Source organism: Gallinula chloropus (genome assembly GCF_964237585.1).
Source record: "Gallinula chloropus genome assembly, chromosome: 3".
In the NCBI taxonomy this organism is placed as follows: domain Eukaryota; kingdom Metazoa; phylum Chordata; class Aves; order Gruiformes; family Rallidae; genus Gallinula; species Gallinula chloropus.
Window position 1 is genome coordinate 27,066,756 of NC_140087.1, and position 14,568 is coordinate 27,081,323.

Sequence of the window (14,568 nt, forward strand, 5' to 3'; positions counted from 1 at the left end):
GTCATTGTTTTGGATGAGGGCAGTGCTGGATATTTATAAGGCTGTCCATCTATGCACTTCCCGAATTTCTAATGGCTCTTCTAATAGAAATAAGTGCCATGTTTTACCAGTGGAGTTTAAGTTCTAATTTGTGTAAGTCAAAGAGAAAGGAGGAATAGGAGAAATATGTGCTTCAAGATTCCTGACCAACAAAAAACACAAAGAAAAACAAATGCCCTTTGCATTGAGTATTTCTTTGGCATATTCTGTTTCTTGTCCCTTTCTTTTCTCCTGTGTGTCCTGTATGTAGCTACTGAGGCTGCTGGCTTTTGGCAGGTGTGGGCTGTGTTCCTTTTCTGTGTTGAAGTGACATATGATCTTACTGAAACCAGCTTTGACAAACAACACAAACTAAAGTGGCTATGGCACTGCATTCAGTGTAGAAGACGACGTGATACAAGTCTGACTGTGTGCCCCAACTTAATGTCAGCCAGTGAAACTCCTGGGGTGATGCTGTTCTTTTACGTCTGGTCTTTAAAATACAAGTCTTCTTCCCTATTCCTTGCACAGAAGTGATGATTTTGAGTAGCACACAGTAGTTTTCCACAGTGTTTGCACTTCAACTTTAATTAGTTGTAGATTTAGTGATTAGACATATTACACAGGCATATATTTTAGTACTTAAGATGCTCTTGCTTCTTGCTTTCATTTCTTTGTGTGTCTCTCTCATTTGTCTGTAGACAGAAAGCCTTTTCCTTATCTGAAGTCAGTAGCTTCTCTGATACAAAGATTTAGCACTTGATTACATGTTGTCCAGCTTGCACTTGCTATTATAACTAACAAAGATAACAGCAAGGGGAGAAGTGACAAGAATAAAAGCAGTGTGCCTGTGAGTAATGCTGGAATGGTGATGGACAAGAAGAATCAGTAGCTTCATGCAGTCAAGAGCAGTTACAAATTTAATAAACAGCTACAGCCCATGGCTTCACTCTGTAGACACAGCACATTTTCTATAAAAAATACCATGTCATTCTCTACTTAACCTGGACTTTCTCTGCATTGGGAATACAGATACCTGAGCTGTTCTTACAGAATACAGGCTGTCTACACGTGCCTGCCTACAATCTGATACACTACAACCCAAAGGAAGAGTGGCCCCGAAACAGAATCCAGTCACATTAACAGTTGGCAAAGAGATAAAAATCTGGCTTAAATTCCTTCAGAGTTTCTTTAAATGCAGTTGTTTTGCTGAAGCATAGTCAATTTGTACATCAAATAGTAATGTCTAGAGGCTGGAGGAATGAAAGTTAAAGTGACACAAGGTGACAAGGAGAAGTAACAGATGCTCTGAGGTTATAAATCATAAACCTGTTGTTTGAAAAGGAAAATCAGAGCATGTTCTGTATGTGGCAGATTGTAAAATCTGAAATGCATGAGAAATGACAACTTTCAGCAATCGGGTTTTTCATGCTGGTAGAGTTAAACTTTCAGTTTCCCGTGGAAAGCCTTGGGTTGTCTTAAGCGTGTTGCTTTGATGAGTCAGGTTCTGTGACATACCCATGGGCTGGTGGCCCATCCCCAGGGAGGTGCCTGATGCCTGGGGCTGGGACTGCCCTGGCGTCACCAGGCTGGGATGGGTCCTGGCTTCCCCCCACTGCTCCCAGCCCCCAGGGACCAGCCAGGCCTCCTTGACACCAGACTCTCAAGTCTCTTTCTTAAATGCAGTCTTACCTTTAAACAGTAGAAGCTTTACTGGTGAGGCACAAGCCCCTGAAGCACATGTGCACATATGCACACGGCGTTTTGAATGTGTAAAAGTCACTCAGTTTTCCATGCCCTTTTGTTGCTCTTGATTTCCTGAGTGCTACTCACATGCTTTATTCAGGCAGCACTGTCTATTTGCCAGCCAACTCACATGCCTTATTTCACAGGGGGGTACATGAAATAATTTGTAAGTGTTGTTAATCTTGAAAGTGATAACTTGAGAACAGTGAAGTCTCCATTTTCAAAGGGAGGTACATGAAAAAATACCCATGAATAATAGTAGTGCTTGCACAGACTTTTCTACTTCTTCTGCCCTGAGCTCTGAGGAATGCTTCTGATTACCAGAGTGAGCTTGAAAGAGGATGAATCCACAGGCAATGAAATCCTAGAATTTAATGGGAATTTTCTGCCTTTCTAAGATTAGTGACAGAATTTCCATTGACCTCAGTTGTGCAGAAATTTTGTCTGTGCTGTGGAGCTCCACAGCATGAGGGAGAAAGGAGGCTCCATGCCCTTAAGAAAGGTTTATGAGGAAATATATTTTCTGTCTGACCCTAAGAAGTCAAGTCAGGGGGAGTATGGGGAGATCATTAGCTTCTGTCCTCCAGTGAGCACCTTGTGGAAGAAGTCTTCTACTGAAGCAATTCTTAAGTTTCTTGCATGAGACAAGCACGTACAATTAGTTCAGTTTATTCTAATTGTTCATAAGGAACAAGAAAAACTGTGTTTTGTGATATGTAATCTGCATAGATCTCACTGCTTGACAAGGTTTCCGGACTGCTTGTTTTCATCTTCTACTCACAGCTATTTTCTCCTGCAGCAAGTTCACCAGTATTTTTTCTGCCCAGAGTTCTGTATTACCACAGTACCTGTAGATGGCCATTTCTGTTACTTGCCATTAATTTATCACACCTTCAGGGTACTGTAGTATCAGCTGTAGTAGCAGTGGCCCCTCTAGGCTTCAATGGAGGAAACAGGGTCAGCAGTAAGTTAGTATTTTAAACCTGTTTTAATAATTTACTTGGTTTTACACACTCTGCTTACAGGTGTCTGCCTTTATTACTGTTCTATGGTATAAGGAAGATACAGTTGTTTCCTGTCACATCTGTATTGGTCATTTTCTGCATCACTGTTTTCCTTCAAACTCTAGTTGGAGGCAGGATTGGAAGATGCTTCCTCTGAAGTGCTGTTATTGTTGACATTTCCAAGAGGGAAAAAAACCTCAACTGTTTGACATCTCAGGGGTGTTTCATGTATAGATTCACCACCTGCAGATTTGCAAAATAAGATCTTTGTTTCAAAAGTGTGATCCTAAATCTGAGGCAACACTGGGGCACTTTGGAGAATGTTGTGTAGAGGGAGTTTCTGCTCCTCTGCTGTGAACTTCTGACATCTGTTAGGCAGCATTCACACCGAGGGGCAGGGACTTGAGGAGCCGGTTCCATACCCCAAGCCACCAGCAGCGTCATGGCGTGCGCCGCTCTCCTCTGCCAGACCCACGGATGACGTCAGTCCTTACCGACTCCGGCTGTTCGGTTTGTGCTGCTGACACTCACACAGCTCTGGAGCTACTCAGTCTAACCCTAAATGTTGATAGGTGTCAGAAGAGTTTTCCTGCACATTCTAGAAAGGAAGCATTAGAGGAAATGTAGGTATCTTTGTGTGAATAAGCTGGAACTGTTACTCCCTGAACACTACATGATTTTTTTCATTGGCTCTGCCTGTTCTCAATAAATATGTGTGGTTTTTTTCTTTCCTATGTGGATTTTTATTTGTTAATATTTTTGTAGAATAGTTTACTTCATAGCCACTCTCTAAAATCTTTGGGTACTTTCTTTCCCTTTAGCAGTTTTCAGTTATTCCCGATGATATCATTATACTTTCCCTTGAAGCGGTGTGTTCGTAACAGGATAATGGGGAGAGAAGCTGTTCGGCTTCTGATTGATTAGTGGATGTACAGTCTCAATTCCCTTGGAAGGTGTGATTGCTTGAGTCTGAGTTTCTTTGGAGAGAGACTGTTTCAGGGAATCATAGTCAGAGCTGCAAACAACCCATTAGTCACTCGTCCAAGCCCTGCCAGCGTAATACTGTTCCCTGCAGCACATTATTGAATGTTCTGTCCAATATCGGTTTGAGTGACTCAAGCCACGAGGCTTCCACCACTTCCTCTGAGAAACTATTTCATGGTCTGACAGAGCTCACTGTTAGGAAATATTTCTTGGTACTCAGCCTAAACTTTTTAACACCCAGATTGATCTCATTACTGTTAGGTATACTTTTTTTTCCAGTCCTGTCTTAAATCTTTTCCCTTCTTTGGCATTCACCCTCTTGAGTAGATGGTATCGTATCTCCTCTGAAGTCAAGCAAATGCATAATTAGTTCTTCTATTCCTTCTCTCCAAATAGGCCATCTGTTTGGTGGAAAACAGGGCCGAGTATGGGAAGATTTTTTTTTTCTGCTAAGAGCTTTTTCAAAGAAATAATATGAAAAAGTGCATTAGGAGTTCATGTTGTTATGTAGCTCCAAGGAGCCCTAACTTTTATATAAAATGTTTTTCAGAAATTATTTAGAAGATGGTAACTTTTCCAGGCAGTCACTGGAACTAGTAATACCTTTTTCTAGCACAAGATACAGCTCTAGCACTAGTAGTCTGTCACATTTCATGGCTTCAGGGAATGTTTTGCAGTGTTGCTTCATCTATTTATCAAGCAAATTATATGCAGCTACAGCCCGGAGAGGGGAGAGCAATGGCAGCAGAATTGGAAGCAGATCCAGGGGCCATTTGAATGTCTGTTGTTCACAGCTTTGCAGCCAGAATTTACAAGTATTTGGGTCATATAAGGATTGTTGAGGAAGGGAATGTACTTTAATGCATCCATCCATTACACATTTCTGGATTTCTTTCTAGAAGCTGACATGTTTTTGGTATTCTTTCCCTCCCCCTCCCCTCCCCTCCCCTCCCCTCCCCTCCCCTCCCCTCCCCTCCCCTCCCCTCCCCTCCCCTCCCCTCCCCTCCCCTCCCCTCCCCTCCCCTCCCCTCCCCTCCCCTCCCCTCCCCTCCCCTCCCCTCCCCTCCCCTCCCCTCCCCTCCCCTCCCCTCCCCTCCCCTCCCCTCCCCTCCCCTCCCCTCCCCTCCCCTCCCCTCCCCTCCCTCCCCTCCCCTCCCCTCCCCTCCCCTCCCCTCCCCTCCCCTCCCCTCCCCTCCCCTCCCCTCCCCTCCCCTCCCCTCCCCTCCCCTCCCCTCCCCTCCCCTCCCCTCCCCTCCCCTCCCCTCCCCTCCCCTCCCCTCCCCTCCCCTCCCCTCCCCTCCCCTCCCCTCCCCTCCCCTCCCCTCCCCTCCCCTCCCCTTCCCTCCCCTTCCCTTCCCTCCCCTTCCCTTCCCTTCCCTTCCCTTCCCTTCCCTTCCCTTCCCTTCCCTTCCCTTCCCTTCCCTTCCCTTCCCTTCCCTTCCCTTCCCTTCCCTTCCCTTCCCTTCCCTTCCCTTCCCTTCCCTTCCCTTCCCTTCCCTTCCCTTCCCTTCCCTTCCCTTCCCTTCCCTTCCCTTCCCTTCCCTTCCCTTCCCTTCCCTTCCCTTCCCTTCCCTTCCCTTCCCTTCCCTTCCCTTCCCTTCCCTTCCCTTCCCTTCCCTTCCCTTCCCTTCCCTTCCCTTCCCTTCCCTTCCCTTCCCTTCCCTTCCCTTCCCTTCCCTTCCCTTCCCTTCCCTTCCCTTCCCTTCCCTTCCCTTCCCTTCCCTTCCCTTCCCTTCCCTTCCCTTCCCTTCCCTTCCCTTCCCTTCCCTTCCCTTCCCTTCCCTTCCCTTCCCTTCCCTTCCCTTCCCTTCCCTTCCCTTCCCTTCCCTTCCCTTCCCTTCCCTTCCCTTCCCTTCCCTTCCCTTCCCTTCCCTTCCCTTCCCTTCCCTTCCCTTCCCTTCCCTTCCCTTCCCTTCCCTTCCCTTCCCTTCCCTTCCCTTCCCTTCCCTTCCCTTCCCTTCCCTTCCCTTCCCTTCCCTTCCCTTCCCTTCCCTTCCCTTCCCTTCCCTTCCCTTCCCTTCCCTTCCCTTCCCTTCCCTTCCCTTCCCTTCCCTTCCCTTCCCTTCCCTTCCCTTCCCTTCCCTTCCCTTCCCTTCCCTTCCCTTCCCTTCCCTTCCCTTCCCTTCCCTTCCCTTCCCTTCCCTTCCCTTCCCTTCCCTTCCCTTCCCTTCCCTTCCCTTCCCTTCCCTTCCCTTCCCTTCCCTTCCCTTCCCTTCCCTTCCCTTCCCTTCCCTTCCCTTCCCTTCCCTTCCCTTCCCTTCCCTTCCCTTCCCTTCCCTTCCCTTCCCTTCCCTTCCCTTCCCTTCCCTTCCCTTCCCTTCCCTTCCCTTCCCTTCCCTTCCCTTCCCTTCCCTTCCCTTCCCTTCCCTTCCCTTCCCTTCCCTTCCCTTCCCTTCCCTTCCCTTCCCTTCCCCTAATGTTTTTTTTAACATTCCTTATTACAGCCTAAATTCTGCAAAGATGTATGCACATAATAAATTGTATTTTGCAAAATCCAGGCATGTGCTATTCTTAATTCTTACGGATGATCTGCTGCTTAGTCAGAGAGTCCTAGTCAGGGGAACATCTAAACTAGTACTCCATCCTTGCTTTGATAAACATGTAGTATGTATTTTAAGCTTTTTTTTCGATGAATCACTGCAGTTTGGGAACCAAGACCATATTTTGTTCATTTTTTACCTAAGGTTACCTGATGTGTGTGGGTTTGTGACCTGGGCTTCCAGCTCAGGGAGTAAACAAGTTGCATGCACTTTCTCTGAACTGATCCTACAATTTTAATAAGCCAATAAGGGAAGAAAAATGTAATGATCAAACTAAGATCAAGTCAAGTTTGAAACAAATTGGTGTGTTCAGGCAATTCACAATTTCATACCACAGACAAACTTAGGATATTGAACACAAATACATAAACACATGGAGGAAAAGGCAGATAAATGACTGCACCATCACAGAAAGAAAACCTGGATAACTCCTGCAGCCTGCTCATTCTGTCATTTGCTACGTGAGATGAAGCAGTGAGGGATTTCCTGGAGCTCAAGCTGTGTGCTGCAGGACAGGATGGCTCAGGCATTTTCTTTGCCTTTGGGTAGAGGGTCTGAAGCAGGCAGAGCCTTCAAGTGCTGCGCCTGGTGTGAGGGAAGGAACTGCTTGTCTTTTTTCTTTCCTCACTTTTTCCACCTCAGAGGGGAGTGCTGTGGCTTTGGGACCAAGTTGTACGAAGTGATGCAGGAAGGGGTAGGTGTAATTCAGTCCCCATGGGGTGGCATGTGTCTGAGGCGAGAGGTGGGAAGTCCCACCTCTGGAACGGTCCTTCCACCTGGATTGATTTCCCCAATACATGAGGAGAAAAGTGCATGTAGGGCTTTCTGTCTAGAAGCGCAAATGGCTTCTACATGAGCAAACTCTACCCTTATTTCAGGAACTGATGCTTTCCCACTCCCCATATCAATCCCATGGCAATATTCCTCATGCATGCCTATGTCTGACCTGCTCTCTGCCCTCTGGTCTTTGCTCTGGGAAACAGTGTCTTCCCTTTCCATGCAGGTTATCCAGGCTGTCTTCTTTGGGATCTGCGTCTTGACCGACTTGTCCAGTCTTCTCACTAAAGGAAATGACAGTCAAGAGCAAGAGAGACAGCTGAAAAAACTCATTTCTCTGCGTGACTGGGTGATGGCTGTTCTAGCTTTTCCCGTTGGAGTGGTAAGTATGGTGTTAATCTGTGCATGTCTTTACAAACAGGGTAAGCAGTGTTACTTACCAATTGTTTGATGGCTGACAGGCTTTCTCACCTCTCACAAAAGACTCTGCAGAAAGGGAAAAATGGTAGCAAAGATTTTACTGCTCTTGTTTTCCATAGGCGTAAGAGGTCACTGATGTTGCTGAAATTAGTTATTGGAAAAAATGCACTTGAGAACAGGAACTTGATTGTGCAAGTAACTTCAAATGTGAATTGTGCCAGCAGCATCTTGAGAGTCAGTCTGCATTTCATCTGCCCCATGTGTCATCATCAAGCACAGTAAACCGTAACAACCTCACAGGAGTTTGGGCTGTAAGCAATTTTATCATGAGCAAGAAGGGAAACAAAGGTCCAGGTTGCTCCCCTTTAAACCCGTGGGGGATTCAAGCCGACAGAAGAAATGGGGTAGGAAAAAAGGTGGTTGTCAGTAACGTAAAAAAGCAAACAGAAGGTATGGAAGAATGTGAGGTTTACATGTCCTTTCAAAAGAGAACTGTTCTTTGAATCAGGTCCTGCTCCACTGGGAGAATTGACATCACTTTCAGTGGCAAGAGGTGGTGAGTGTCTTTAGGTGTCTCATACCAGACACTGAAAGCAGCTGAAAATCCAGAATTGCATGGGGTTTTTTACGTGTATGTGTGATCTTTTACAGTCTAGATCAGGTTACATTAAAAAAATCGTGACGCTTTTGTGAAAGCATTGCTTTTATTGTAATTCAGGATCAACCTTTAATTCTAATTTTTTTATGTGATTGCACAGTAGCTCAAAATACATTCACTAGAAGTAATTTTTTTTTTCATGATAGGACTACTAGAAAACTGTGTGAAGTCTTAAAAGTTGTACAAAAGCTGATCACTGTCAATTAACAGCAGTTACCACAACTATTAGTCTATCATTATGATTTGATACATTCAGAGGTTCTTCATTCAAATGTGACTTCACCATTCACCTGGGGTTTTACAGCATGTGAAAAAATAGAGAATGCTTTTGCAGAGCTGGAAAATGGACAGCATATGTGAAACACTGTGCAGGTGTTTCTTTCATAAAACCCCTGGCTGGGGGGGCAGCCCTCCTTCACTGGGATTGCTGGCTGGCCTGCTGGGGCTGCAACACTACATGATGGGGTAGCAGGCTGCAGTTCCCCAGCTGTGGTGGAAGGAAGAAACTGGATCAGCTAATACAGTTTAAAAAAAAATAATCTGTGAATAAACAGGCTTGCAAATATGGATTTAATGGCAGCAGAGATATGTGTGTTACCTTTGCTTTTTAAGGGAGATTTGGAGTTGGAATTGGTTGTGATCGTGACTGGCCACAGATGCTTTTCCTATTGTATTGATAGTAGAAGTGAAGGAGAACAACACTGCATTATTGGTCTTTACTTAAAGCTGCTAAGTGCCTTTTTCAGTCTAGATGTGTAAGCTTTTACATGCATCAAAGCATACCCTCCTTGGCTCTCATGCTGCTCGGGATTCAGGGATTCTCCTGCTGCTGCTCTAGCTCCATACTGTTGCCTGTGTGCTCCTCCACCCCTGCAGTGTTCCTGACCTTGAAACTTTTCAAGATCTTGGAGAATTCCAGCCTCACTTTGTCTTGGCAACCCATTTCTTTCAGGCTTTGTTTCTCTCGCCACTGGTAGGCGAGGAATCCCAGGTAGCCGCTGCCTGCACTACGAGTACATGGACAAGTAGCAGCATTGACAAGTTAGCAGGTCCCAAGAGACGTGTTGTGTGCCTGAAGCTAGGTACTTTCTTAAGGGTTTCATACAGAAACAACTTGTGTCTTAAAACAAAAAAAACCCCAGAAAATACTAAGAAATGGCCATGCTCAATGGATAGGTGCTCTCCATTTTCAAAAGTGACTTTTCTTTGGTGAAGAGGAGAAATCGATTACCACATATTTCACTTCTTACAAAGAAAAGTTTGTTTTCATTGTTGTTTCTTCTGGCTACCTGGAATCAAACAGCAGGACTTCATAACTTAACACTGGTCTTGGCCTCTTCCTGAAACCTCCTCCTCTCCAGCAGCATCCAGCAGCTTGATAGGGAGCCTGCTTTGGCAGGGGGGTTGGACCCGATGATCTCTTGAGGTCCCTTCCAGCCCCTAAGATTCTGTGATTCTGTGATCACACTGCAGATACCTCTTGCCAAAGCCTTAGCCCAGTGCCTGAGGGACAGCGACTGGGGACTCTCCTTCAGTGTGATTACGGGTAGGAAATGTTCAGGGCCTGAAAGTAGCAAATGTCTAATGCTGGCTTTGTTCTCTAAAGAGTTATTTATGTGTAAGAAAATACCCAGTGAAATTTTGGTATGCTGGAGGTGCTTGTTAGAAGGAAGTTATTAAACACCAAAGTGTCTGCAGAAAAAAGTTAAAGTTCCCTCGTTTCCCATATTCTCTCAACAGCTTCCTCACTCAAAAAAAAAAATAAATAAATAAATGAAAAGAACAAAAGAAGTTTAAATGCAGACTTTCTTTCTTTGAGACTCACCCATCTCGCTCTCCATGGAGCTTCTCAGTTGTTTCCAGTAGTGACACAAGGGAATCTTCACACATGAAAATTGGACAGATGTGAATTAAATCCTTGCTGGGTTTCTAACATAGCAGCAGTGGTCATGCTTAAATACTTGTCAGTTACCTTAACATCTAAATTTTTTTTTATTGGCTCGGTGTTTTACACAGGGTGTGTTTAGGGAATAATGCAAATGCTAGGGGAACATTTTAAAGCCCACTAAATGTAGTTTTTCAAGAGCAATTGAACACTTTTTTTTCCCTGTATTTCCTGCTTACTGAAGCCCTTGAGATGACTTATTCTGAAAAACAGATGAGAAAAGGGGTTTCCACTCCCAAGTCAAACAATGATGTGTGAAAAAAAAGTAACAAGATGAAGTATTTAATTTTTAGTACTTCTAAAAAAGTGTTACACACGAACCACCCAGGAAGTCTGACCACCAGCCTCCTCCCACCTCCCAGAGGGGGAGAAAGAACCAGCCTAAGGGCAAAAATCTCCTTGGGTGGCTTTGCAACAAATCAAATCTTGCAAAATCTTGGAGCACATCACATTTCGCCAGTGTTGTATCTTTAGGGGCTCAGATAAAACCGAGTTGCCAACCTACCATTTGGTTTAGGAGCATCAAGAAATAAAGGCAAACCTCTTTGAAGGACATAATGACTGTCTACCTATTGTTGCTCTTTTTAACACAACTCTTAAGGGAATGAAATCAGAAATCAACAAACCAATTTTCAATGCAGCAAAGCCTTATTCCATGAAAAGTCTGTGGGCAACATTTCCTAGTCTTCTTTTAATTTAAATTCAAATACCTAAGCGATCAGGAAGCATCCACTGAAGAAAAATGCTTGCACAGACATTTTAAAAATTAATTACCAATTCTCATCTGTACTGGCTGCACTTACTCCCCCTTTATCAGTGTGAAGGAGATTTATCCTGGAATAATTTACACTGCTAGAAAAATGAGAGACATGCTTAAAAGTCAGAGCTACACTGGTGGTTTAGACTATCCCTACTTTTCTCTAATTGTTTGACATAGATCATGAAGTTGCAGAGTTCCTGTGATTAATTAGTGTATATGGTTTTATCTGTATGTTCCTTGTAATTTGCACTAAATGAGAGGAAAAAGAGATAAAGTGGGCATTTCTAGTTGTCTAAGACTGTGTTCAGTAGAAATAGGAAGAAGAGAGAAAACTGATATTCTTGTATATTAGAAGAGAGATTGTTGCCTAGAAAATCACAAGCTACCGTTGATATATCATGTAGCTTTAACAGCTTCACTTGGCCCTGAGTCTAAACTGGCCAGAGTGGTCTCATATTCTTTATATTACACTTTTGTGTTTTTAAAAAGCTGTGATACAAAAGAGAGGAAGCCAGCCATGATTTCTTATCTCTTGTTTCTCTGTACTGGTACAGTCAGAAGGAAAGCTGATCACCCTTCTTCTGTAGATCATCAATAACACTGTTCTGGGATCTTATCCCAAGAAAAGATGTGTAGGCATTTGCTGCAGTCTCCTACTTACCCAATTTGACCTGACTAAAAAATACTTTAATTTCCAGAACTGACAAAATCTCTCAAGTCTAGATTTTGCCCTCATCTTTGTTGAGGTGGTTGACTGGTGATGGAAACGTGAGCGAGCAGTGGTACAGTTGTTTCCTGAACTCTGATCTCTAAAATTAGAGACTCTGATCTTCCCTGATTTTCAGTTTCCACTCCTTGTGATTTCTTTCATTGCCCCTTTTCAAATTGATTTGGTGTGATGCTGTGCTAACAGTAGATACCACCTAAAGCTGGTACCATGCCAGTTTTTGCTTACTGTGGTCTGCCTTTAATAACACTTTGCTTTTATATGTAGTGCTTTTAGCCCTCAAAGAGGTTCACAAACAATATATTTGGATTTGGAGTTGTCTGCAGATGACTTGGGAGGTAGCCAGAAAGCTTACCTGTAACGGTACCTAGAATAAATTTTGTCAAGGGGTGAGGGTGAGTTGATTTTTTTTTTGCACTGTTGTGAGGCCATCCAGGAAATGAGTGAACTGAACTGTGCATCCCAGCCAAAACCAAAAACACATAGTGCAGGAAAATAAAGTTCCACTGGGTTCATTCTTCATCTGCATAACATTTCTTGGTTGGGCTTATGTGAAAGAGCAAATTATGCAGTTCCTTTCACTGGCTTTCCTCTCTTAGTTTCTCTTTGCTTCCATTTGTGGTGGTTTGATACAGCCACTTGTTTTCCCTTTTGAATCATCAACTATTCCCCAGCTTATCCTTTAAAATTTCTGCCGTGGCAGTGCCACATGCTCTTCTCACATCCTCTGAAGCTTCAGAGATGGAGGGCAAAAACTCAAGAAACACCTCCTTAAGTAGAGAGTTTTCAGACTTACCTTTTTTCCTCCTGTTGTTTGTTTGTTTAGCAATACTTTAGATGCGTGTGACAAGTTAGCTACTCCATACTTGAAACAGTTTCCAAGGTTTGCTACTGAATTTGAAGTTCACTTTGGTCTGTAATGACCCTAGATAGGATAAGTAGAAAATGAGGGACTCTTCTGTTCTTTTATATGTTTCTTAACCTTATGTCATTTAGCCAGGTGATCACAGCCTTTGGAAAGTCAGCAATCTTAGGAGGCTCCCATACAAAGAAATGTGAAAGCAATTTGCTGGTGTCTTGTTTTCTTCCTTGAACTCCAGGCCTCGAGTTTGTCTGAAGCAGAAGTGGAAGGGTGACATTTGTGCCATTTTGCCTTGAGAACAACAGAAAATAAAAATATTGCGCTCCCTGGAAGATGTCTGCTGCGTACGAGCAGCCTGTTCAGCCTGGCACGTGAGGATGGTACCGTGACTGTCTCCCCAGTAGAGATGACTTGTGCCACAAGGGAGGTGGCACGAGCACAAGAGCTGCAGTTCTGACTAAGCCTTACATAGGCAGTGTGTTGAAGCAGCTCATTGCATCTTGGACTGGCACTACATGACGACGTGAGATCTTGGCAAAGCCTAGCACAAATAAAAGTCTACCAGTACCCAAGTGTAAGCGCAGTAGAGGTGATTTAAAAGTACCAGACCAACAGTTGCTCGTTAATCAAAGTGAACAAATCTGGAAGCAGCCAAGGTAGCTAGCAAGCCCTCATTATAGTTCTTTTTATCCAAATAGCTCATTTTTATAGTTCATTTTTATAGTTCATTTTAGTTCATAGTGCTATAGTTCATTTTTATTGTTCATTTTATCCAAATGAACTAATTGTAAGGAAAGGTAGGGTGAAGACACTGGAAGGCATCTTCCCCAGGGCACTGTGTTAGTCTCGTGTCGGGTTGTCCTCTGGGGTAGGTTAGTTCTGTAACACCTTGGGTTTTGTGCACTTCTTTTACCTTATGTCTGCCTTGTGATAGTGCTTTGCTAAGCAGCATTTGCCGTCTGTAGCTCCAGATGGTTGCAACCAGCTAGGCTGATCCTATTCCATCCATTGGCTGACTTTGGTTAAGGGACAGATGGCACGTCCCCTCTTTTCTTATCTTTACCTCCTTGGCAAAATATTGTTTCATTCTGCTCCACGCAAATATCACAGGTCAAAACATGCCAGCTTTGTTGTATTCGATGTAACAAGGTTCAACCTAATCCTGGATGGTTTTCTTTGCTGCAAGACTTCCTTGGAAAAAAACATTATCAGTCTCAGTCTTCACGCACCTGAGAATATGGTTTTATGTCCCAGTTGGTCTTAGCAGGTTCTCAGAGACCCACTGTGATAATACATGACTTCTAGGAAGCCTATAGAGAAGAAGATACTTTGCTTCCATTTTCCCTGCTGTTCAGCTATTCGTATCTTGGCACTTATGTGTCAGCAGGTGCGTAAAGAGCTGGTCTGTGCCAGTGCCAAGACTGGCCCAGAAGAGACACTTCTTGTGGGGTGCTTTACACTTGCGATATTTTTCAGGCTGTCCATCATAACCTATTTTTTTTCCCCCTGGCCTCTGTGCACTAGTCAAATAGTCCAGGCTTATTCTGAGCAGGCACCGATAGCTATCATAACAGATGGACAAGTGTGTTGGAAACCAAGAAACTATGTACTGTATGCACACTGAGGGAACAGTGTACTGCTTCAGGTCATTCACATAACTGACTGGCCGAAGTCTGCGTGGCTGTGGTTAGAACAAGGTGCTATTGATAAACTGCAACCTCAATTTTAACTTTGGAAAGTCAGAAGCATGTGAAACAACTTATGCCTGCGCTATCACACATTAGTAATTTGCTGACCTTGCTGCGCTCACCCCATATTTCTTGCACTTTCTTTTACTGACACCCCCCCCCCAAATTAGCTGTAAGATCATGGGCCACATCGATTTGGATGTAACTGAATATTTCTCTGCTGATTTCCGTGAAAGTCCTATCTGTTGCCTCTCAGACTTTAAACTTGGACTTGTTGCTACTGTTTAGACGTCCCCTGAAAACGCTCATTGAAAAGCTCCTGGCCCAGGTATTGGATTTTACCACTGTAGACAATAGGCCCTTTATTGCTAAAAAACTATGAAATTCAAGGTAAGAAAGCAATTGTGTTTTAATTGGAAGACTACTTACTTTGTTCTCT

General features: G+C 44.1%; 1 protein-coding gene across 2 annotated transcripts in view; it reads left to right on the plus strand.

Annotated features, from left to right (window-relative positions):
• AIG1 (androgen induced 1) overlaps window positions 1–14,568 on the plus strand; it is a 122,842-nt gene that overhangs the window by 29,673 nt on the left and 78,601 nt on the right. For both annotated transcript variants that reach the window (XR_014617207.1, XM_084262265.1), the window contains exon 2: window positions 7,296–7,451. Coding sequence is in view for 1 of the 2 variants with exons in the window: in XM_084262265.1 (XP_084118391.1) it covers window positions 7,296–7,451 (156 nt within the window). In the remaining variant the exon portion in view is untranslated. The remainder of the gene's footprint in view (window positions 1–7,295; window positions 7,452–14,568) is intronic.